Genomic DNA, 24,677 nt, shown 5'->3' on the forward strand with positions numbered 1-24,677 from the left:
TATTTCTTACAGCTTCATTGTCTATAGGTGAATGGTAATGGTGACCATACGCCATCAGGTGGCCCATATGCTTGTCCGCCAACCTATATCATAAAAAATAAAACTAAATGTACTACGGAATTTGTTTATTTACGTCATCATATTAAAAACTTCTAAGCTTATCAGTGTTTCTTTACTATATTGTCTATGTATTGCAAAAACTTTCCTCTCGAATCACTCTATCTATTAAAAAAAAAACGATTAAAATCCGTTGCGTAATTTTAAAGATCCAAGCATACATAGGGACAGACAGCAGTAAGCGACTTTATTTCATACTATATCATGATAATTAGACTAATTTGTATAGTCAAATTACCAGATGTGTTCGTAATTAGTGTGTTTAAATTTTTTTAAATTGATTTAATCTTCATGTTATGAAAAATTTTTTTTCCAAATCAAAACAAAATAATATTTATTCGTAGTCACTGTTTTGAATTACATTTTTTTAGAAGTAAAGTAACAGCCTATAAATTTCCCACTGCTGAGATAAGGAGATATTAGACACATGCAGGTTTCCTCACGATGTGTTCCTTCACCGCCGAGCACGAGAGGAATTATGAACACAAATTAAGCACATGTATATAGTGGTGCTTGCCTGGGTTTGAACCCGCAATCATCGGTTAAGATGCACGCGTTCTAACCACTGGGCCATCTCAGCTCAGCGTATTTTATTTATTTATGTTTAATTTTACTTAACGACATTTATCAAAGAGCCAGGGGAAGCCCCATTATGATAATAAGACCACTAGGTACTATAAACGGCACGATTTCAATAATCATAATTGCTAGTGAACACGTTAACAATTGGTTAGATATTTTATAGGTTTTGGTTGATAATATCTTAAAATACATGTTAAACTGTTTGTAGATAAATAGTTTCTATAAAAAATTAAAAGTACCAGCCCGTAAATTTCCCACTGCTGGGCTAAGGCCTCCTTTCTAATAAGGAAATGGTTTGGAACATATTCCATCACGCTATTCCAATGCCGGTTGGTAGAATGCACATGTGGCAGAATTTCGATGAAAATAGACACATGCAAGTTTCCTCGCGATGTTTTCCTTCACCGCGACCACTAGCATAAGATGAATTATAAACACAAATTAAGTACATATATATATAGTGGTGCTTGCTTGGGTTTGAACCCGAAATCATCGGTTAAGATGCACGCGTTCTAACCACTGGACCATCCCAGCTTTAATAGTTTCTATACTTTTGACAAATCACATATAAAAAAATTTGAGTTTTTTTATGTTATCAAAATCAAAAACAAGTACTTTTGAAACGAAATATAATTAAATTAAGTAATGAAAATCTGTATTATGTACAGTAGATCTTGTTATAGATTTGTTACTTTGATTTCATTAAATAAAGTATATATTTTTTTCTTTAAATCAAGAATATCGCATAAATTACTTGCATGCATAATCTAGGATTATGTAAGTCGATAAGACGGAAGAGATGTCTAATTGGACACCTCGCTTCGAGATCACTGATATTATTTAGAAAGTATATTATTTATACACGGTGCTTGATAATACGCTACGCGCTGTTCATTTAGAAAGACCAAGGCATATAGAACCTTTTTATATTATATATATATATTACATTATATATGTATATTACTGTTTTGACAATAAATTTTTTTATTGACGAACTGGCATAATGGAAACTGGCTGAAGTGTAATATATACTCATCAAGATAATTATAGGTTAATCGTATCTCGTTTATATATGTATGTATGTTTTTATGTTCCATTCACGGATCATCATAGTACCTTCTTACACGATAGGAATATAGATTTATTTTCATAGGGATTCAGATTGATGAGATGCATTCCAGAGTTTGAATATTAAAAAGAGTAACTACTGAGTTTCTTGCCGGTTTTTCTCGGTAGAATCTACTTTCCGAAGCGGTGGTAGCTTCACTTAATTAAAAATACAAAAACTTGTGTGGTCAACACAGTTCATGGACATTCCTTGCATCGCCAAAGCCCTACCAATATTGGGACTTTAGAAATGTCACTTGTGCCTGACACTGAATGAATACTGAAGCATACAACTATACGCACTTCACATGAGGTTGTAACTACTGAGGTAATAAGACGAAATGCAGGTTCAAACCCGGGCATGCACTATTTAAACGCAAACTCTAATTCCTTAATGCAATGCTTGTAGTCCGTGACTTCGCTCGCGCTTAGGGTGTTGGTTATCATGTGTCAGGCAAAAAAGTAGCCTATGTCCTTTCGTGGAGTTTAAGTTTGCTTCATATCAAATTTCATCAAATTCGCTTCAGCGGTTTGGTCGTGAAAGAGCAACAGATAGACAAGGTTACTTTCACATTTATAATATTAATAATATAGATAGAAGCATTACATTTATTGATAGTAAAATTAAACACTACCTGAGAAAAGATATATTATGGTACGTTAAATTTTATTCTCCCAACTGTACCCACCAGTTTATAAACCAGCGTGATGGAATAAGCTCTAATACTTGCAACTTTCTCAATAAACTTATCTCTACAGCGACGAGTCGTTACGCTATACGTTTTCCCGACTCTCGAAGTTTACGAATAACGGTATTATACTCATAGAAAAAAATTAATGGGTGTAGTTAAAAATTGGTTTGTCTCTGTCTGTCACTAATGATTTAACATTGGAATGAAGAGGACAGCATTATTTGAAGAAATACGTATTGCTTTAATAACTCAAATATAATAAATTACTAATAATAATGATATTAAGCAATACATAAAATGTCCGAGTATTGTCTGTGAAAACGCTGAATCTGAATATAATATGATACCGTTATATAATAAAAGTGTCTCTATAACAAGGGATTAAGGTAGGATTTCCTTTGGCCCGAGTTACGCTTGCTCATCTCATTTGAGCATAGGTTTACATGACATTTTCTTTTAAGTTTTATACTTAGTCGGTGTCTGTAGTTTGAGTCGTACGGTCGTGTTAAGAGTTTCATTTCGATATACATATATTCCACTAAGAGGTATGTTAAACAAATTATATACTTTAAAATTAGTACATATAATTTTAATAAAACCTTCTTTGTTATATGTTATATAACAGAGAAATGTTTAATAAAAAAATCGTCATAGAGTATTATAACCAAAAATGTAGAGATTACTCAATTTATGTAATCTGTAACCTGTTTGCGCGTAAATCAAAATTCCCCGAACTTGTTCGTAACGATTTTTGAATGAATTGCCAGCCGGTTTTTGGCAAAGAGAAAGCTTATTTTACGATAGTAAAGTCGTGTATTTTATATTTGTCTGTTCGGTTTTAATAATTCAAAGCTCGTGTAAAACATTACTAATGTTTTAACTGGTATACGTTTCGTAAATCATCACATACATTACTCTGATCCAAATATAAGTAGCTAAAGCACTATTATACATGATTATATGATATGTATGATTTTATACATATATGATATTCCAAATCAGAATTAACGACGGTACCACCACCAGACCCAAGTCAACATAGAAACTAATGAATATTTTCTACATTGACTCGGCCGAGAATCGAACCCGGGACCTCGGAGTGGCGTGCCGATGAAAACCTCCGCGGTCGTCGTTTAAGGATGATATCGTTTTTTTTACTATTTTTACGTAACATCGCATATATTTATGCAACAATTTTGACATTTAAATGATTCGTTTAATTGTACGATAATTTCTCGGTTTGAATTTCACTAATTTCGCGTTCGAGTTTTTGACAATCAACCCAAAGAGATCCAAAGGTTGCAACTCAAGAATCCTGACCAAAGATCACAAGTTAAAAGCATCAAGATTTTTTCTTGTTTTACTTTGATTATTTTCATAATATTAAAAGCCACATAATGCATATTCTACTACTAACAAAAACTGAACTAAACAGGAACACTTTCTATTATTATTATCCAGTTTAAGAACGTAATGATTTTCTTTAAAAAAAAATCCCGCTGAGTTTCTTTCGCCGGTTCTTCTCAGGTCTGAGGTATTATAATCCGAACCGGTGGTAGATTTTCGACAATCAATAAAAAAGTGTAAACACTTCTATTTTGAATAAAGGTTTTAGACTTAGACTTTGACTTTGACTTTCCATGGTTAGTAGTGCCTAGTCGATGTAAGGAATAGTTAAAAAATCGTACGTCGCCAAATATATATGACCATCGATGACTATATACCGGTATTTAAGTCATTTTCCAGTATACTAACCTTACATACGTCCTACTATCCTACTAGTCCTGTCCTACTAAAACTATAAATGCGAAAGTTTGTGAGGATAGATATATTACTTTACATAGATATGTTACTTTACAATAAAATATAATTTACACCTAAGTGAATCTATCTTCTTAAACAATTTTAATATTTTCACAAATATTTAACTCGCCAAATTTGATTGCTTGTAAAAAATAGTATATAAGTCGTTTTAATAATCTGATATACGATAATTATTTCAAGGTTAAGGAAGTTTTTTATGAGTACTTTTAAATTTAACAGAACTGTTTTCAAAGTAAAACCACCAACTGTATGGATCTAGGTTCTACCGAGAAGAACTGGCAAGAAACTCAGTTACTCTTTTTTAACGTTTGAAATATAAATGATCTCAGTTAAACATAATTAAATATAATATATAATATTTTAAAGACAAAAAGTATAAGTTCAACGCTTTTTATCACCTTTATAATCTTGTGTAGAATCATATGCATTATTTATTAACGTTTTTTACCAAACTGTTTAAATTTAGAATCGCCAAAGTTAAAAATATCTGTGTTATTTTATTATAGAAACGAATACCATGTCCCATGAAGGATTTACTGACTTTTCTGAGTCGGAAACTTAGCGATGCTTAACCTAACTTCTTGTGTTCATACAATAATAACCACTGATTAATAATAATAATTTATTTATTTAAGCATCACATTGAACAAAAACAAGATGTGAACGGTAATAACTGCGATAGTATAAAATTGTGGTGCAGTTATTAACGCCCGCCAACAAAGCGACATTGCTCTATTCATTAAGACACTTAAATTGCACATATTTGTTACATAATATATGAATAAAAAAAAGAAAAGAAAAATAAAATAACACCAAAGAATTTTGAACTGAGCGATTATAAGATTAAAAAAAAAGAAAATTACTAAAATCACCAAATAAAAAAATTAATTAAACTCATCAATAAATAGTAACATCGATTTAGCCAAAGCAATTTTAAGAATTAAGTTATATTACAATTAATGTATTGTACTTAAATTAATAACTTACATAATAAATGAAATAAATTAATATAATATTAGTTGCAAAAATAATAATACTAAAAGAATAATAATAACAAAAACAAAGTAAATTGATAACAAATTTAGACCATATATTCAGTTATTGCGTGGTAAAATTATAAGAAGAGGAATCGAAGGTGGAAGGAATGGAAATATATCAAAGTTATCAATATTACTGAGAATGTACATGACATTCAACTGTAAGTAACAACAACAACAGCCTGTAAATTCCCACTGCTGGGCTAAAGGCCTCCTCTCCCTTTGAAGAGAAGGTTTGGAAAATATTCCACCACGCTGTTCCAATGCGGGTTCGTGGAATGCACATGTGGCAGAATTTCTATGAAATTTGTCATGCAGGTTTCCTCACGATGTTTTCCTTCACCGCTGAGCACGAGATGAATTATAAAGACAAATTAAGCACATAAAACATCGGTGCTTGCCTGGGTTTGAAAAAGATGCACGCGTTCTAACCACTGGGCCAACTCTCGACTCTGTAAGTAAGGGAGTCTCTTGACTCCAAGATTATAGACAAGGCGGTTCTCATTTGCAAAATGAAAACTGTCTCAATTAGGTGTTCTACTATTCACAACGGTAACGGTAAATATTAACGATAAGCAGAGTTAAAAATTATTCATCTATTCTAAAAGCTTACAAATGTTCATTTAATAGGCTAATGAAACTCTTATATGCATTAATTTTGAGTGTATTTGACTCATTTAATTTATTAAAAAATAAAAAAATAGTAGTACCTCTTTCGTTTACGGTTTCCGTTATTTCAATTACCGTAACAATATTGTTATTTGGATCAGCAGTTCCGTCGATTAAAAAACATGCACAACTATAGTTTTTTTTAAATGTTTAATACATTGACAGATTAAGACAAAAATTTATGCGGCTTTATAATGATAGTTTTGTTATTTTTAACACTGATTGTTAAGATGTTATGAAAAAATAATTTTATATGAGAAAAATAGCTTAGACCTTATTTAGTTTTGAGATACAATACATCCGCTAGTAATATTCATAGAGTAAAGAGTAAGGCATAGATAAAGGAAAAAAAGTAAACAAACTTGACATAAAATACTACTCAAATCAATTTAAAAAAGGCGCGAAATTTAAATATTACAACAATAAATATTTTCGAATTGTTTTTCTTAATTCGAATATGTTCCAAACCTTTTCTTCAAAGGGAGAGGAGCCTTAGCCCAATAATGGGATATTTACAGGCTATTGTTGTTGTTGTTTGTTATTATGCATTTTTATTTCGAACTTTTTGTTGGAAGCAGCTTCTTTCACGTTATTTGGCTTGCTAATCAAAGATACCTTGAAGGTCAAGAGTGGCTCATGCGGCATTTCATCAAATATGGTTCAATGTACTTTTGCATAATGCAAATACAGACACACCGGTGCTTTTACTACACACACTATTACATTATTTTTTATTTATGAATAACGTCCATAAAACTAAATTGAGCTGAGATAGCCCAGGGGTTAGAACGCATGCATCTTAACCGATGATTTCGGGTTCAAGCCCAAGCAAGCACCACTATATATCTGTGCTTAACTTGTGTTTATAATTCATCTCGTGCTCGGCGGTGAAGGAAAACATCATGAGGAAACCTGCATGTGTCTAATTTCATCGAAATTCTGCCACATGTGCATTCCACAAACCTGTATTGGAACAGCGTGGTGGAATATGTTCCGAACCCTTTCCTTAATAGAAGAGGAGGCCTCAGCCCAGCAATTGTTTTAGTCAGCAATTTACTTATAAAACAAAAGCAAAATCTACGATACATGTTTTATATAGCCAGAGTAACTACAGGCAACAACAAGGGACATAAAATCTTATTTCCCAAGGTTGGTGTCACATTGACGATGTAAGGAATAGTTAATATTTCTTACAGTGTCATTGTCTATGGGTGATGGTGACCACTTACCATCAGGTGGCCCATATGCTCCGCCAATCTATAACATAAAAAAGAGTATATTAGTAATATGCAAGTATCAAAACTTATTCAATTAAAACAGTTAGTCAGTTCCTTTAGGGTGCAAGGCCCCTTTTAACGCGACCTACACTCACTCATTACGTAATTAATATGCTACATAACATAGTCTAAGGCAGCACATTTAAATTTGTAACTATAGTGTTGTCATATAATACGGCGTCTGATTCGTTTTCACTTTCAATTCATTAGACTCGCTTTCTTTACAAATAGAGAATATATATTATTAAAATGGTTCCGTATATTTTCGGAAGAAAATTTATTATAGCTATTGTGATTTCAGATTGTTTTTATCATAAAAATCAAAACTTTATTCAAGTAGGCTTTTAGAAGTTTTGAATCGTCATTTTACAAGTAAGTGACGCAACCACCGGTTCGGAAAGTAGATTCTACCGAGAAGAACCGGCAAGAAACTCTTTTGTTATCTGCGTACTTAAGTCATTATTAGAGACCTAAAAAGTCGGGTTACTTGTTGATGTTGTTACTGATGAGTTGGTTTTCACCAACAGCTTAATTACAAGTGCTCGTAATATTGTGAGAAATATATCAAATTAATTAAGACTAGTAAATTGTTCATGTCTATATTTCGTTATCTTTGGTCTGTATCTTTTATATTTGGCAGTACGCCAGAGGGCTATGTCTCAGCAGGCACAATACTATATACTCTGTAATAATAGTATTTAGTGTAATCTGTGGTTAGTCAAGACAACAACACTAACAAAGTATACCTACTCTCAACTTTATTGATAAATTATATAAAGCAACAGTCTGCATATCTCCCTTTGAAGAAAAGGTTTGGATCTTATTCCGACACGCTTCATCAGTGCAGGAGGTTTTTGTTGAAATTAGACACATGCATATTAAACGAAGCCAATTTACAATTTCATGAGTTACATAAAAACTTAGCTAAGAGATTTAGTAAATAATATAAGTAGCCACAAGGAGGCTGTAATACTGATGACGTATATGGTGTGTTTGAGAGACAACAACACATCTTCAAAACCAGTTTCATCGTTAAGGTGACTCATTCATAATGACATACCAAAAAATGTAAATTTACCTTATCTGTGTCGTTGACATAAAAAAAAAAACATTTTATTTCGAGACAGATGCGAAATTAAATAATAATTGAACTAAAATAATTTCATTAGTCTGTAACAAAAGAAAATATTTCATTAATCTATATAAATACAAAAATTCATTTATTTTTTTAAGATTTATATTTTGAGATCTTTGCCAAGACAGACTTTAAATATTAAGATTAAATTAAATGGAACCCTAATAGTTCCGTAATTAAATTTGTTAGATTAAATAAGACATAGGCCGAATTATAAGCAGGATGTTTGCATGTGACTGACGCGCTTGGAATTAATTTATGTTACTCGAATATAATATACTGTACTGCGTGATTATGTATAAAGGTTGTAAAGGTATTTTATTATATGTTCTAATGCGATTCTTAGAATTGTTACGTCATTACAATATTGTATGAAGTTAAAGAGTTTGTTTGCTTGCACGCGCTTGTCATGATTGCATATTGATATTTCGGCTGATTTCCCAATGATAGACGAAATAGCCCAGCGGTTAGACCACCTGTGACTTATCAGACGATTGCGGGTTCAGAACCCATGGACACTTAATTTTAACGTGCTTAATTTGTGTTTATAATTCGTCTCGTGTTCGGCGGTGAAGGAAAACCTCTACTTCCACGTATGAATCCATCAACACTTATTGGAAAAGCGAGGTGGAATAAACATAAAACCTTCTTTTCAAAGGGACAGGAGGCTTTAGCCTAGCTGTGGTAAACTAACAGGCTTATTGAGAGGCTTTACTTTTTTGCACGCTAAACCCAGAATCTGATAATCAGTCTTGCCTCAGAAATAATTTAAACAATTAAGTTGTTGAATTAGTTATTCTTACACCTTTTCTCTTGCTGATCGTATCAGATTACCTACAAACATGGATGGAATAGCTTCATAAGAGTGCATCTGAGTTTACGTACATACTTTTGTATGAATGCAGTAATGTTGATCCTCTTAAAATTTCCCCGAGCATGAACATGCAAACTGAATTATTTTTATCTATTCATTAAAGATTTATAATACAAATCCTAGTAATGGAGCATAGAAATTACTAAACGCCGTGTCATTAATTATGTATTAAAAAAAACTCAAGGATGTTGGCGGATTATTGGACTGTATGTCGAGATATTCCAGAATCAGAATTTAAGAGGGCAGCGAAAAAACCACGTCGGAATTACACTGACTATTAGAAGCTGTATAATTTCTGTATTTTTTTAAAAAATTGTATTTATTGTTTCTCTAAAAACGGAAACTAATTTTAATGTTTACTAATTATTTTTGTATTCAGTACGTGGAAATCTATAAAAAAATCTACTTGAACGATACATGACATTTTTACATGAACGATACTTTTTCAAAGTCAAAATTTGTAGACCAGTGTAATTAAAGACAATATGACACTGTGTAATAAGCAAAACATGTCTTAGGGCAAATGAATAAAGTATATTTTTAAACAGTTTTCTTTTGATTTGATATAGGTAATTACTTCCATCATTTTTAAAATCAAGTTAATTTGTGTAATTCAGATGCTTTCTAACGCCTTTAATTACAACCTTATTTTAACGGTTTCACCTTTGAAGAACAATCACAACGAAAACTAATTAAATTAGTGAAAGCTGTATTAACATTCTATAGTAGATTTTTCCTCTATGATTGCTACGTATGTTGTAAGCCCTAATTATCATGATAACAATCAGAAACAAAAAAATAAAGGTAAGAACCCGTTTACGGAAAAATCGCGCTCTGAATGGTATGTGATCGAATCGTCTAGTAAATTCAAGCAAATTATTTATTTGAAATGTTCCTAATTAAGATTTTTATATGGTTCACAAAACGTGACTGATGGAATAACGTATGAATCTTGAAGTATATATATCTATCATATGCAGTGGGCAAAGATAAATCATTCAAATTTAAAAAATAAATTTAAGGAACGCTTGTGTGCGCAAGATCACTTGGTGGTAGGGCTTTGTGCAAGCCCGTCTGGGTAGGTACCACCCACTCATCAGTTATTCTACCGCTAAGCAACAATACTCAGTATTGTTGTGTTCCGGTTTGAAGGGTGAATGAGCCAGTGTAACTACAGGCACAAGAGACATAACATCTTAGTTCCCAAGGTTGGTGCTACATTGACGATGTAAGGAATAGTTAATATTTCTTACAACTTCTTTGTCTATGGATGATGGTGACCACTTATCATCAAGTGGACCATATGCTGGTCCACCAGCCTATACTATAAAAAAAATGAAATAGGGAATAAATCCTAACATATGTCAATATCTATTCTATGCAGTTGGTAAAGAGAAAGCATTAAAAAGGCTTCTCTTGCCAAATTAAAAAAAAATTAAGAAACACTTGTGCGCGAAAGGTTACTATACAATTAGTGAGTTTATGATTGATAACACACCTTAGGAATGATCCAATCGCTTCCTGGCTGTCTCTATACATATTGAATAAGTATATGTATTTCATTAGTTTGACAAAAAAATACCCTCTGAGTTTCTTTCGCCGGTCCTTCTCAGATCAGGGTGAATCCTTTTCCGAATCGGTGATAGTGTTTAATTTGACCATCAATAAGTAAGTGTAATGCTTCGGTATTGAATAAAGGAATTTAAGTTTGAGTTTGAATATTCCCCGTTGAAGCGGTTCTGACAAAAATAGGACATCATCGTCGTCATTGTTTTTTATAAAATATCGTCTAATAAATGATTAATAAAATATATATAACTTTAAAGCGATTCGTTACGGATTTTTTTAAGGAAAATACATAAACTAGTTCTTAAATGCAATACCTATTTTTAAAGCTTAAAATGTTTTGCAAATTGCAGCAAGAAACATTTATATATTATTTTTCAATCGGATTTTATATTTACTTGTATTTTAACTTACTAGCAAATAAATAATAATCACAATTAGACAAATTGGCCGAATTTGAACTTGATACATACTCGTTCGTATCGGCTCTTTACAAAACGACCCGGTCACATTAATTTTACTAGACAATACTGTTTTTGTAAACATTCCACGTCTCGTAACGAGTTACGACGTTCATTTCAAGAAATCTAATTCTTTGTTCACACTCGACCAAGTACACATGTCAAGCTAACGTGTTTTGTGGTCCTAAATTTCTATTTTATATAAATGTAAGTCGCTTATTTTTTAATTCACTATTCTATCCTTTATTTCTCAAATTAATAAGAAATATATATCCAATCTTTTTTTAAACCCTTGTTCTAATTGAAAAAGAAAATAACAACTAGTTTATTTTTTTAATTTAAATAAGTTTTCTATATACATATTTTTTCCTAAAATTAAAAACATTGTCACTAAAATTTTAATCTAATACGTACTATTATATCATAAACATTTCAGTTAATAAGCTTGTTCGTAATTCAGACTCTGATTTGTATTTTTATTGCTATTTATTATCTTCTCACTTTCTATTTTGATTTTGTTTGAAAAATATTTTTTGCTATGCATGCTGTGATCTCCTATAAATGAAGGAGCACATAACTTGTGTAATCCTTATACTGTTTTATTTTAAGAATGTGTATTTAGTGTGTATCTTTAGCCAACAACAGTCTCCAAAGACTCATAAAATAATATAATAAATTAACATCGAAAAAAACAATTAAAGTCAATAAATCCTTCTTGAGGCAAGGTATCCGTTTCTATAATAAAATAACGCAGACATTTTTAACTTTGCCGTTTCGTAAATTCAAATCGTTTTAAAAAATAAGTACATTGGTAAAAAAGGCATATTATTCGATACAAGATTTTATAGATAGGTAATAAAAAAGCGTGGAGTTAATACCTGTTGACTTGCAGGCAGGATACATTACATACATATTTAATTGTATTTAACGAATATGACTGTATTTTTTAAATGTTGAAAAAGAGTAACTACTGCCTTTCTTGCCGGTTCTTCTCGGTAGAATCTACTTTCGGAATCGGTGGTAGCTTCACTTAATTGTTAAATGACTATTCAAAAGTGCTTGTGAAAGCCTACTTGAATAAAGTTTATTTTGATTTTGATTGAATGGAATTTGACAATACTTAAACTCTATAAATTAGAAAACATTCAAGCATAATCTTTATTCCACTTATTATTATTTTACGTTCAGAAGCAATATTATTATTCTCGTAAACGTAGCTTCTTCATTTAGATAAATGTGTCAGTTGAATTACGAAAGACATTAAGTAGATTTGAGATTTCTTAATGATTTTTTAATTTAACACCATTTACATATGTAGGCGAATCAATTGTTCTGTATTGTATGTTATCTGTAGGTATGTTCTAATTAAAATAAAATAATTAAATATATTATAGTTCTATTATGTTCCTTGTGCCTGACAAGGAATGTAATATTTTAGTTCCCAGAATTGATATCGCATTGACTGTATAAGGAATGGTTAATATTTCTCAGTGTCTATTTACGGTCGATGGTGACCACTTACCATCACCACTATATCATAAAAAGATTAGAAAAATAATTGTCTAGTTGTTAGAACCGTCTACCACTAGTAAGCTAAAAAACTAACAAGTAATTGACAAAGTTGTGACTAATGTTACCACCAAAACGCTTTTGAACAGCGTGTTGTATAATAAATGTCAAGTCTTTCTCTGAGACTTGAGAGTAAAGGAGGCTTGAGTCCAGCCGTGGGGCATTTACGGGCCGTTTATTTTATGTCATAGAGTACCTACAATATCTGAAATTTTGGTTCTCTTATATCGTTCGAACTTATAGTACCTAGCACCCTAGTATCGTTACTAGCTCGTATACCGGGCATAGACGTAAGATCTGATATTACCTATCAGATCTTTACATCTTAATAAATTAAACTTCTAAATTTTTGGTACTAATTTAAATATACGTACATGATATTTAAGTAAGGGATTTATAAAAATATATTCGATGTGTTTGTCTCCTAGACCCTGATTATATTATGACTTACAGTTATTTCTAATTTTTTTTTTCTTTTAAATGATTGTTTACAACAATTCGACGTCGGTACCACATTTGTGTACGATTAATCATTACCAGTGAATTGTTGCTATTTAGCCTAGATTAATTCGGTACTAACTGACTGGTCATTACAGATTGTTTTGTGTTTATTTTTATCCTGATACAAATATGTATTTTTGTTTCAGAAATGATTGTCGCAGAGGCCTGGAAAGCAAATTACCTATTTTGGATATTACCGGTTGTATTACTTCTCGGTTTACTGGCATTGCTCGCTCTATTTGCCATCTTCTTCGCCCTTCGTTTGTACGCTAAACTTACGTGTGGACAATACCAAGCAAAAACCAGGATGGACGGAAAGACGGTAATCGTCACTGGATGTACAAGTGGTATTGGAAAGGAAACTGCTAAAGAATTAGCTAAAAGAGGTGCCAGGGTTATCATGGCTTGCAGGAGTATGGAAAAGGCGGAAAAAGTTCAAGGTACGAAAATATATTTCTATGCATTGACTAGGTTATATGATGTTTATCTTTAGAATTTAAAATTTGTCACAAAATTCTTCTCGAATAGGAGGTTAGAAATGTTAAAACTTTCTCTAATTCATACTTTATCTTTTTTTCAGATGAAATCGTGCAATCGACAAAAAACGCAAATGTCGTAGTTAAAAAACTAGATCTCAGTTCATTCGAATCCATAAGAACTTTTGCTGAAGACATCAACAAAACCGAGAAAGCGTTAGACGTCTTAATCCACAACGCAGGATACGCAGAAACCTTCAAGAAAAACATCTCGGAAGACGGAATTGAATTGACAATGGCGACCAATCATTATGGACCATTTTTACTAACTCATCTCCTTATAAACTTGTTAAAGAAAAGTTCTCCATCAAGAATTGTTGTCGTTGCTTCATCACTTTACCGTTTGGCATCCGTAAACTTGGACAACCCAAATCCATTGAACACGATGCCAGGATATTTGTACTACGTGTCCAAGGAAGCCAATATTCTCTTTACCAGGGAACTGGCCAGACGTCTGGAGGGAACAGGCGTCACTGCTAATTGTTTACATCCTGGTTTAATCGACACTGGAATTTGGCGTAACGTGCCAGCACCATTGAGTTGGGGTTTGGGTTTGATAAATACTCTTTTCTTCAAGACTCCTGTCCAAGGGTGCCAAACATCTGTAATGTTGGCTGTAGATGAGAACCTTTCGAAAGTCAATGGGGAATATTTCTCTGATTGCCAAATAAGCTCGCTATCTTCTTCAGCCAGCGATATGAGTAGAGCAAGAAAATTGTGGGAGATTTCGGAAAAAATGGTCAAATTAGAAGAGAACGATCCAAGAATTTAATTCAATTATCACAATCCTGATAGAGTACAATTATGGATTTTAATAACATCCAAAACTTTTAATATCAACAATAATGCATATCATATCAGTACTTCACAAAAATAATTGAAATAAAAATGATTACTTATATTTAATTAAGAAGTGTTTTATAAACAACATATGTTAATCTAACTACATATTATTTACATTTTTTAATTTATTACCTATGCATACTATTAAATAATATACAAAATATTATTGTTAAATTAGGAATATGCTTTTAAATAAAAAAACAAATATAAACATATTTTTTTTATTTTACATAATTATTTACATAATAAGGCCTCTCACGTTTAACATAACATGTAATTGATTAAAACTACGAATTATTGTCGATATGATAATAATTAAAGTTGCTTTTGACACTTAATGGAATCCATAATTCATAACAACTTTTCTACTTAATCGCTTTTCTGGAAAAGTAAATAAACAGCCTGTAGTTTTCCTACTGCCAGCAAAAGGCGTTTTCTGTGAGGATCACGAGTTCATACCTCCATACTAATCCACTATTTTTTTACAAACTATGGTCAATGTTGCTATATCAGATTTTAATCTTCGGTTCCACGGTGGTTATTATCTATGATCTATCATAAACTATCTACTACGAAGCATAAAAATATTATGTGAAAATATTATTACAACAGGAATTCTTAATGATATACTAGAAGAAAATATTATTTATCTATATAAATATAAACGAATTATTGAAATATGGGAATTTAAACTAATTAAAGCATTCGAAGGCATGTTACATTAGTATGAGACACTTTTAAAAACTGGTCACAGACTCATTACGCTAGCTTTGAATAAAAAAAACTTAATTCTTTATATTATATTCTATATTGTATCATTACTACTTTCACTTAGGAAATGACGAGATGCTAAATAAAATCACAACTGTGACTATGATAAATATCAGTCTATTAATTCAAATTGGTCTAAAAATGTTTTATCAACGCCCAGTGCGGTTCCTAAGCTCTCCCGAGGCTTCCTACGTTCACCTTCTTCCATATCAAAGCATAATTGATCCAAATAATTAACATTCGACCTCACTCCCAGAGTGCTGCAACTGGGACTCAATAGATCCGGCAATAATACTCTATTTGCAGTGTAAACATCAAAATTTACATTCTCCTTCTCTTCGACAATTGTTTTCACGTCATTTAAACTCTGTGGTATAACATTAGCCCTAACTTTTTTAAATCTGTTTATTATTTTTTCTAACGAACTTGTCTTTTTAATGAGTGATGTATTTGTTTTCGGTGTTTCAGTTTTTGACGAATGCATTTCTATTTCCAAACTCTTCCTCGGTGCATCTAATATGGGTGATACAGTACTGTCAATCATTAAATCTTTACTCAAATCAACTTTGACATCATTAAGAATATTATTTATTCTAAATTCCGCATCTTGTGTCACCGATATAATTGGAAAATTTGATGTTTCCGCTTGTCTAGAACTCTCGGCGTTACCTAGACCATGTGGTGTATTATAATTGCTATCGGGATCTAAGCAAGTAATTCCAGAAACATCAAGTTGCGTTGGACTGTCCTCTTTCATAATTGAAAGTTTCCTGCCTCTTATGTTATTAAGTGATCTCTTCTCTCTATTTTCAAACAGATTTGGTGATGAATAACTACGAAATAGACCATTACTTTCATTTGAATTAACAGATTCATTAAATAAACCTCCTTTCTTAATATTAATATCCGGTCTTTCTTGCTTGTATTTGAATTTCTTCGAGCTACTAGATTTCTTTGTAGAGAGCAGTCGGATGATCTGCTGTTTTGTAAAGCCAGATGCACATTCCGATATTGTCTCATTGACCTTTATATTAGAAATGACAGACATATTGTGATTATTGTGTGTCGTATTTGCAATATCATAGGAACTTACGCGACATGATATTAAACTTTTCATAAAATCTTCTTTAGAAGCTTGATAAAATGGTGTGATTAACGACTTTGGTTGGGGTTTAAGGAAGTTACCGCTTGTACGTTTTCGTAAATTAAATTTATGTTTGTAGAGATTTAGCGGTGTGAATGTATCAAAGAAGACTTGGTACTGATCCCTGTTCATTTTCAACTCTGATAAGTCAGGCATTGGAGGTATTTCTGGGTAATCCTTTATTGAGACCATATCATCATATGCAATGGGTATAGACTGAAAGCATAAAAATTAATTAATTAATAGGATATAAAGGATAGGGGTAATTATAAGGCCTGTGTAATTACCACTCAATGATCATATATACTGTTCAAAACTAATATCAAAAGTAAATTATGTGGACAGAAAGTCTATATTGAAAGTGGATTCATGACTATCTTTGCCACAAGTGCTGAATAAGAAGAACTACTGAGAACTGAGCAAATTTTAGGGTTAGGCAACCCAAGAATGATGTTCCCATTACCCATACAAATTCAAACTAACCTCTGGCTAGCTTGACTGGATAAACTGTACACTACAGAAATTAATTGACAAAACAGTGGTACTTACTAAGGCACTTATAATATCTTAATTATCATAACTGTGTTAATTTATTGTCAATGCAGAGATTTTATGTCTAAATAGAATTACAAATAAAAAATAGCTTTTGGAAAAAAATCTTTAACAAGGTCAAACATATGACTTAATTATAAGCTACTAAAATATAAGCCAGCTGTAAAAATATCTTCACAAACAGGCTATTTATTTAGTATTTAATAAACAATTAAAAAAACAATTAAAATTTACCTGTAATTTTGCTTCGGCATTTAAAACTCTTTCTATCAATACTTTTAAAGCACTAACAACTTCTTTGAAATTCTTTTCCCCACCTTCCAAGTATTTATTAAAGTTATAAATTTCATCACCAATCTCGTTATTTTTCAAAATGAAACATATTGATATGAGAAATGCCCTGATTAGATTCGGAAAATTTTGTACGCCATCCTTCTCTAGATTCCTGAGTATGTATTTCTGTTGGCTGTTCACTTGATTTTGTAGTTCAGACGTGCATATTGAATCTGTCTTGGGGTCATATTCTATCATATAGGAACTTTTTTGCACTTGGCCAGTGTGTCGATGAATAATTTCTTCTGTGTTCTGTACTATGGATTTGCATCTCGTCAACAACGGTGAAACTTTTGAATTCCATTCGGTTTCAAGATTATTTAACTTCTTATCCGTTTCCATAAGCCAATTTTGAAAGAACATTGGATGTTCATTGACATTCTTAATTTTTAAAAGATCATTCTTGAAATTGTCTTCTAATGCATTGTTATTTATGAAGTTGTCAACCAAATTGTTGATATAACCCTGGGCATTCAAGGAGCACATTTTACTTTCCATTTCTGTTATTCTCTTACGAAATAATGCCGCTGATTTTTCCATAATCTGTCTCTTACACAAATAATTAGAAAATTTGCTCAACATTATATCTGTTTCTTTTTCAATACATTCGACAAAACCTTCTTTTTCTTGAGATTTATATTTATCAGTCATGGTGTTGTACAAAGTTTTTTTACTATCTTTTATAATTTTCGATACGAGCAAACGATTTACCGCCAACTGTGAGAGTTGAAACAAGAGCACGGTTACTTTAAAACAACCAGGATTTACTAAATATGAAGACATAACATGTGTGAGTAAGCCTTTAGAACTATAATCGCTAATAAAAATTGATAGTTCATTTCTATATATTCTTTCAGCCTTCGTGTCGTAAAGGGGCCATGTTAGAGATGCGTGTACGTGAGAATCAACTATAGACACCAAATAGTAAGATAAATGATTAAATAAATTTTGAGTAGGTTTATCAAGAGCATTATCCTTGAATATTAAATGAGATAAATCTGGAAGCATAGGATGTAGCTTGCTGAGTAATCCAATATTTAAATTTGTTTCCTTTTTAAGCGTCACAACAAGATCTCTTTGCATTAATATCGTAGCCATTTTGTATATCTAACACATTTCACTGTCTTTGAAAAGTTAGTTATATTGAGAACGAAAACAACACTGTTTTCTTACACTTAATTTGATAAAATTAATTTAAAATAAATACGCAGGCTACTAACAGTCAACATAGTATTGCTCAATTCTATTTCAAATTTGACATCTTTTGCCGTTAATTCCACAGATTGTCAATAATTTTGAATTTCATTATTGAATGAAAGCTAATAATAAAGCTTATAAAATTAGCAACATATACATTTTATATGAAACATAGAAAATATAAGTTTATAGACTATTGAGAATTTAAAAACATACAAATATTTCTCAAATAGATATTTATATATATATACTTCACACAACTTAACAATGGCCGTGTTTCGTTTAACGCAAGACAATCATAAAATATTTAATTATCTTTTAACTATTATGATAATTCTTTTTTATTGATTATGGAAATTTGAAATTAATAAAAAATAAACAAATATTTTTCATAAAATTACACGATACACAAAACATATATTTTTAAAAAGTAACGTTATAACCTTAAAAAATTTTAACGCTTCTGTTTTGCATGGTAGATCAAAACACACGTGTTTACGGTACAATATTTAGTAATGTAAAATAATTACATAGAAGTTAATCATGGTGAGTTAAATACATTATTTTATCGTTATTAATAAATACACCTTAACTTGGATTATATAAAATTGAATTTAAACCTTTAAAATAATATAAAAAGGAATCAGTCCAATGTGTTCGAAATAAGTACATCATAGCTACGCTTTAAAATGGGATCTTTCGTTTAATTATCCAGACTTAAGACTTAATTGCATTGTTTTAATTCTGAAATTCTATATACATTGTTATTTAATAAAATATTTATAAAATTTTACTGTGTACATAAGGCCCATGCACAAGTTGATCTATTGCAAGTTATTAAAGTTGACCTGTGATAATAAAAGTGTGCTATATCAGAGCATTTAGATTTGCCAATTTATATAATATTGATAAGTTGGAAAACATTTTTTGCTACATTTTAACAACTAAAGAGGTTATATATACCTAATTGAGTAAGACCGCGATTTTCTCCAATACCACTGATGCGAATTTACCTTTTTTATATAACCATCGATCGCAGTAATCGTGTCTGATACATCATTCATAAATAACATCATGTTCAAAAAAATAAACAAATCATTTATCACATGAAGAATGCAACTAAAACTAAAGTAATTTCTATTTTTTAGAGTAAGCTGTATGTGCTCTATGAGCACAGCGCAGGCTTTGCCCTGTTTCGAGTAGCTGAGTTTGAAGAGCTAGCAGCATTCTTACCACAAGTCGAGGAATCAGTGACTGACCTACAGAGGTTCAATTCTGTGGTGACCCTGATAGCATTTCAACCATTTAAATCTGCAATAACTGCTTTAGAGAATATCAACGCAATTTCAGAAGGTATATATTTCAGCTACATGAAAATAAAATAAAAGTAAATTACTGTATATATAAAATAAAATCCTTTTTTTTATTCAGGTATTCTACCAGAAGACCTCAACCTCTTCTTGGAAGGTGGTCTACCCAAACGCAAGAAGCGTGGGAAATGCACACTCGGTGTTTCTGACCCTAAACTCGGTGCTGCTATTAGTGAAGCATTGGAAATTCCTTGCTCACACACTGGCGCTGTACCAGAGGTGCTTAGAGGTGAGTGTCTTCATGGATCTTAATCTGGAAACTACTATGAAAGTAAAGATGTAAACATATTCACAGATAGGATTTTTATTAAGACAAGTCACATGTCTTAACCAGGAAGAATAAGACTTGTAAAATGTAAAAAAAAATGGAAATAATAACTTTTTTAGTCTTTGCGGGAAATCTCATTAACGGCTTCATCATGTCCAGAAGAATGATTTGGAAATAGTACAGATAAGACTCATGTTTCATAGTAAAAATATAGTTTATAAACAGAAAAAATGCACAAATTGATCTATTGCAAGTTTCAAATAACTTGTGGTAATAAAATTGTGCCATATTAAGGCAGTTCTTTTGTTTATTTATCAATTTGTTTTGATAACTGTGCTAAAGCTATTGCTACATATCAAATTTTATGACTAAAAAGTTATAATGAAATTTAATTAGGTTAGATTGTTTCAATTTTTTTATGGGGTTTCACAGCGTCCCCCACCATAAATTTATATGGGACACCATCCGTTAATGATAAAACAAAACAAATTTTGGGCGACTTTTGGTTTGCAGCCCTGATTTGTCATATTTAACTAATATTTAAATTAATGTAGTTAACTTATATGTAGTTGTTTTAGCAATGTAACAAGTTAGGATTAAGCCTGATCTGACCCAAGAGGGTTATTGTTCTCTCAACTAACTTACCTGTCTTAACACAAGCTTTTAACTTTAAATAGAAATATTATTAATTCCTTCAAAACCTTTAAAAATAAAAGATTTAATATTCTGTATTACATTGAAAATTAACGGATAAAGACTTAACCTATAAATTAATAAATTATTGTAACATTAAAGTGGAAGCTTTGTTTGTTTTTTGCAAAGGAAACTTTAAAGTAAAAGTGAGGGTGACGAGTTTTTAAAAGAAACTGAGAATAATTAAAAAGACTTAAAATATTAAAAGGATTCCTAAAAGTATATTTATTGATTCTCATAAATCAGTACTAAGAATCTACTAATGTATGCTTACATTAATTGTCTCTAGGTATAAGACACCATTTCCACGCCCTCATCAAAGGACTAACTCCAAAAGCATGCAGTGTGGCTCAGCTAGGTCTCGGCCACTCTTACTCGCGAGCTCGCGTCAAGTTCAATGTACATCGTGTGGACAACATGATCATACAATCAATAGCTCTGCTGGACCAGCTGGATAAAGATGTCAATACATTTTCAATGAGAATCAGGTAAAATTAATCAAATTAAGATTATAATTTGATGTGTAAATTACATGCATTTGACCATATCAAATCCAAGCATACAACCTTTTTGGAATTTCTGCTTATAAGATGTATGTCAAAAGAGACTCATTAGTTAATTGTAATTATAATAGTTTATAATTATATTAAATAAACAATTACTAGGGTTTATTGATTGAACTTCTATCAACTTCTCTAAATGCTAATATTTTATAAAGATGAAATATGTTCTATTGCTATATTTATTTCTTTGATAACAGTAACAATATCTATAGCAAACACAACTTTTTTTGTATACATAAATTTTACTACTACAAAATATAATAAAAAAATAAATATGTATCTTATACAAGTAATTAAGTATGCATTTTTTTTTTTACAGAGAATGGTATTCTTACCACTTCCCAGAGCTTGTTAGTATTGTACCAGAGAATTACCTCTACTCAAAGTGTGCGGAGTACATCAAAGATCGTAAAACACTCTCAGAAGAATCTGTCGAACCATTAACAGAGATCCTCGGTGACTCGGAGAAGGCACAAGCTATTATTGATGCATCGAAAATGTCTATGGGAATGGATATATCACCCGTTGATTTAATTAATATACAAATGTTTGCTGGAAGAGTTGTTGCATTGAGTAATTACAGGTGAGTTTCGAAATTTTTTGCTGAAACAGTTGAACATATATTTTTTTAAGGTATAGAGTTAATATACCAATGATTATTCATAACGATGATGGATAAATTATTTGATAAATGAATTTAAAAAGTACTTGCTAAAAATATTTTCTTTAGATTTAATTTTACATTATGAAAAAATAATGTTTAATTTATTTGTTAGTAATATTTACCTTTTTATTTTTAGGAAAGAAATAGCAGAGTATTTACATACAAAGATGACCTCTGTGGCTCCAAACCTTACAACACTTATCGGGGACCAGGTGGGAGCTCGCCTCATCTCCAAAGCTGGTTCTCTTACCAGTCTAGCAAAGTACCCGGCATCCACATTACAAATCCTGGGTAAGTTTTAGTAACTTCTTATTTCCTAATAAAAAATAACAAAAGTAAGATATCAGTAAGAAATTAGTCATGCAACATTTATGATAATTCTAAAATACTTTTATTATTCACATTTTCACAGGTGCGGAGAAAGCACTTTTCCGAGCTCTGAAGACCCGTTCCAAGACACCTAAGTACGGTCTTCTATATCACTCAACTTTCATCGGGCGAGCCGGCCTTAAGAACAAGGGACGTATCAGTCGCTACCTCGCAAACAAGTGCTCTATCGCTTCTAGGATTGACTGCTTCTCCGGTGAGTTGGTTTAACTATTATTCTCCTAGTAGTTGTATCCAATATTAGTCAATACATAGTTTTATGAATATATTTTTTATGTAAATTTTTTTGTAATAAATTTTAATTCTGAATATAAAATTTATGTGTAAATAATTTTGTTTAGAAAATCAAACAACTGTGTATGGTGAGAAACTCCGTCAGCAAGTTGAAGACAGATTAAAGTTTTACGAGACCGGTGACATTCCAATGAAGAATATAGACGTAATGAAACAGGCAATGGAAGAAGTAGCACAGCAGGACGCACAGGCTGCAGATGTGAGCAATGTCCAGGAAGCAGATGTGAGCGTCAGTAAGAAGAAGAAGAAGAAGAAGGAAAAGAAAGAACAAGAAGTAGCCATGGATGAGGATTAGCAAGAAATATATTACTGTAATATACTTCTTTTAAATGTTTTATTTTTAAGAGTGATACTTACAGACATGTCTGGGTATGAACATTTATTGATATATTATACAATTAAACTTTTCTCCAATAATTGTTTTGTTTTTATAATCCTACACTTTTACTTCCCGCACAACTAGAGTATCGTATAATGCACAGATATTTCATATGCAATTACTGTTTAAGAAAAAGTAATTAGGAAAGTACCAAGTATTGTACGACACAACTTAGAAGTAGCATCGGCAAATTCAATAAAACCGATACTACCGATTTACACACCATTTGACGACGTATTCGTCGCTATAGATTCTCGCGTCAGTTCAATCCGAGAAAGCAAGTGCATGTAAATCGATGTGTCAAATTGACGAATATTAGGTCATATTAAAAGTTATTATGTTTGTGTAAAGATCATGTCCACAAAATAAATAAATATTGCTCATTTGGGATAGCGTACTTAATTCGGATGTCATCGGTTTTACGAATTTTGCCGATGCTACATCTAAGTTGTGTCGTACTATACTTAATTTAAAATCAAAATATTCATTTCAATATATTATACAGATGCAATTCTAATTTTCCCATCATGATCAAATCCAAAATTGTAAGAAACTAGGTACGATTAATCTTATTGCGCACAGTGCCACCACCATGTCTGATTTAAAACGATTGGTTTAACTGCTTAGGATAGATACATTCTTATATGTAAAAAAGATTTATATTTATACATAATTATATCTCTCAATAAAAATACTCATACACGTTGACTGATTACAATAATTGACGATAGTCGGATTTAAAGGTCTGGAGGCCCTGGGGCCGCAAAGCAGTGGAGGCCCTAGACCAACAGGAGCGTGGAGATCCTAATAATTAGATCATGGATTAATGGATTAGCTTAAGCTTTTATTAATTTGAATCAGTAAGTATTTCTTGACTGGTATCGGTAACTTTTAAAATATTAAGTAGTAAGATTATTATAATTTGACTATATCTCGGTATTTGTAATCTCACTGAAAACTTTTGTGGCCCCCACTTATGTGGAGGTCCAGGGCAATTGCTCCGGTTGCCATTCCCTAAATCCGGCCCTGATTGGCGACATCCGTGGTCGAGTAGTTTAGTAGTAGGTTTTCATGAGTACGCCACTACGAGGTTCCGTGTTCGATTCCCGGCGAGTTTATGTAGAAATAGTTGTCTATGTTGTCTTGGGTCTGGATGTTTATGGTACCGTCGTAACCACTCATTTTCCGTAACACATGTGCTTGAGCTACTTACATTAGGATCAGAGTAATGTATGTGATGTCCAATATTTATTTATTAACTATGGATGAAAA

At 31.6% G+C, this 24,677-nt stretch overlaps 3 protein-coding genes across 4 annotated transcripts; 2 read left to right on the forward strand and 1 right to left on the reverse strand.

Moving 5' to 3' along the window:
* The first annotated feature begins 2,976 nt into the window (after positions 1-2,976).
* LOC124539906 (retinol dehydrogenase 14) lies at positions 2,977-14,948 on the forward strand. Of its 2 annotated transcripts, none has more exons than XM_047117277.1 (3): positions 2,977-3,043; positions 13,558-13,851; positions 13,992-14,946. In XM_047117277.1, exons 2-3 carry the CDS (start codon positions 13,560-13,562, stop codon positions 14,717-14,719), a joined length of 1,020 nt encoding a protein of 339 aa, XP_046973233.1. In that variant the 5' UTR covers positions 2,977-3,043; positions 13,558-13,559; the 3' UTR covers positions 14,720-14,946. The 2 variants fall into 2 exon arrangements, with proteins under 2 accessions (XP_046973233.1, XP_046973234.1); XM_047117278.1 differs by lacking the exon at positions 2,977-3,043 and adding an exon at positions 11,478-11,548 and having other exon boundaries at positions 13,992-14,948.
* Positions 14,949-15,293: 345 nt separating this feature from the next.
* Positions 15,294-18,754, reverse strand: LOC124539913. The gene is made up of 2 exons (XM_047117286.1): positions 17,492-18,754; positions 15,294-16,921 (listed from the first exon to the last, which is right to left on the reverse strand). Exons 1-2 carry the CDS (start codon positions 18,686-18,688, stop codon positions 15,674-15,676), a joined length of 2,445 nt encoding a protein of 814 aa, XP_046973242.1. The 5' UTR covers positions 18,689-18,754; the 3' UTR covers positions 15,294-15,673.
* A 464-nt stretch (positions 18,755-19,218) lies between these two features.
* On the forward strand, positions 19,219-23,443 carry LOC124539818 (nucleolar protein 56). Its single transcript, XM_047117176.1, has 8 exons — positions 19,219-19,333; positions 19,936-20,140; positions 20,219-20,386; positions 21,408-21,606; positions 22,001-22,264; positions 22,482-22,636; positions 22,758-22,928; positions 23,074-23,443. The coding sequence occupies exons 1-8, from the start codon at positions 19,331-19,333 to the stop codon at positions 23,319-23,321; spliced, it is 1,413 nt and encodes a 470-aa protein (XP_046973132.1). The 5' UTR covers positions 19,219-19,330; the 3' UTR covers positions 23,322-23,443.
* Positions 23,444-24,677: the final 1,234 nt, after the last annotated feature.

Source organism: Vanessa cardui, chromosome 23, assembly GCF_905220365.1.
Source record: "Vanessa cardui chromosome 23, ilVanCard2.1, whole genome shotgun sequence".
NCBI classification, from domain to species: Eukaryota; Metazoa; Arthropoda; class Insecta; order Lepidoptera; family Nymphalidae; genus Vanessa; species Vanessa cardui.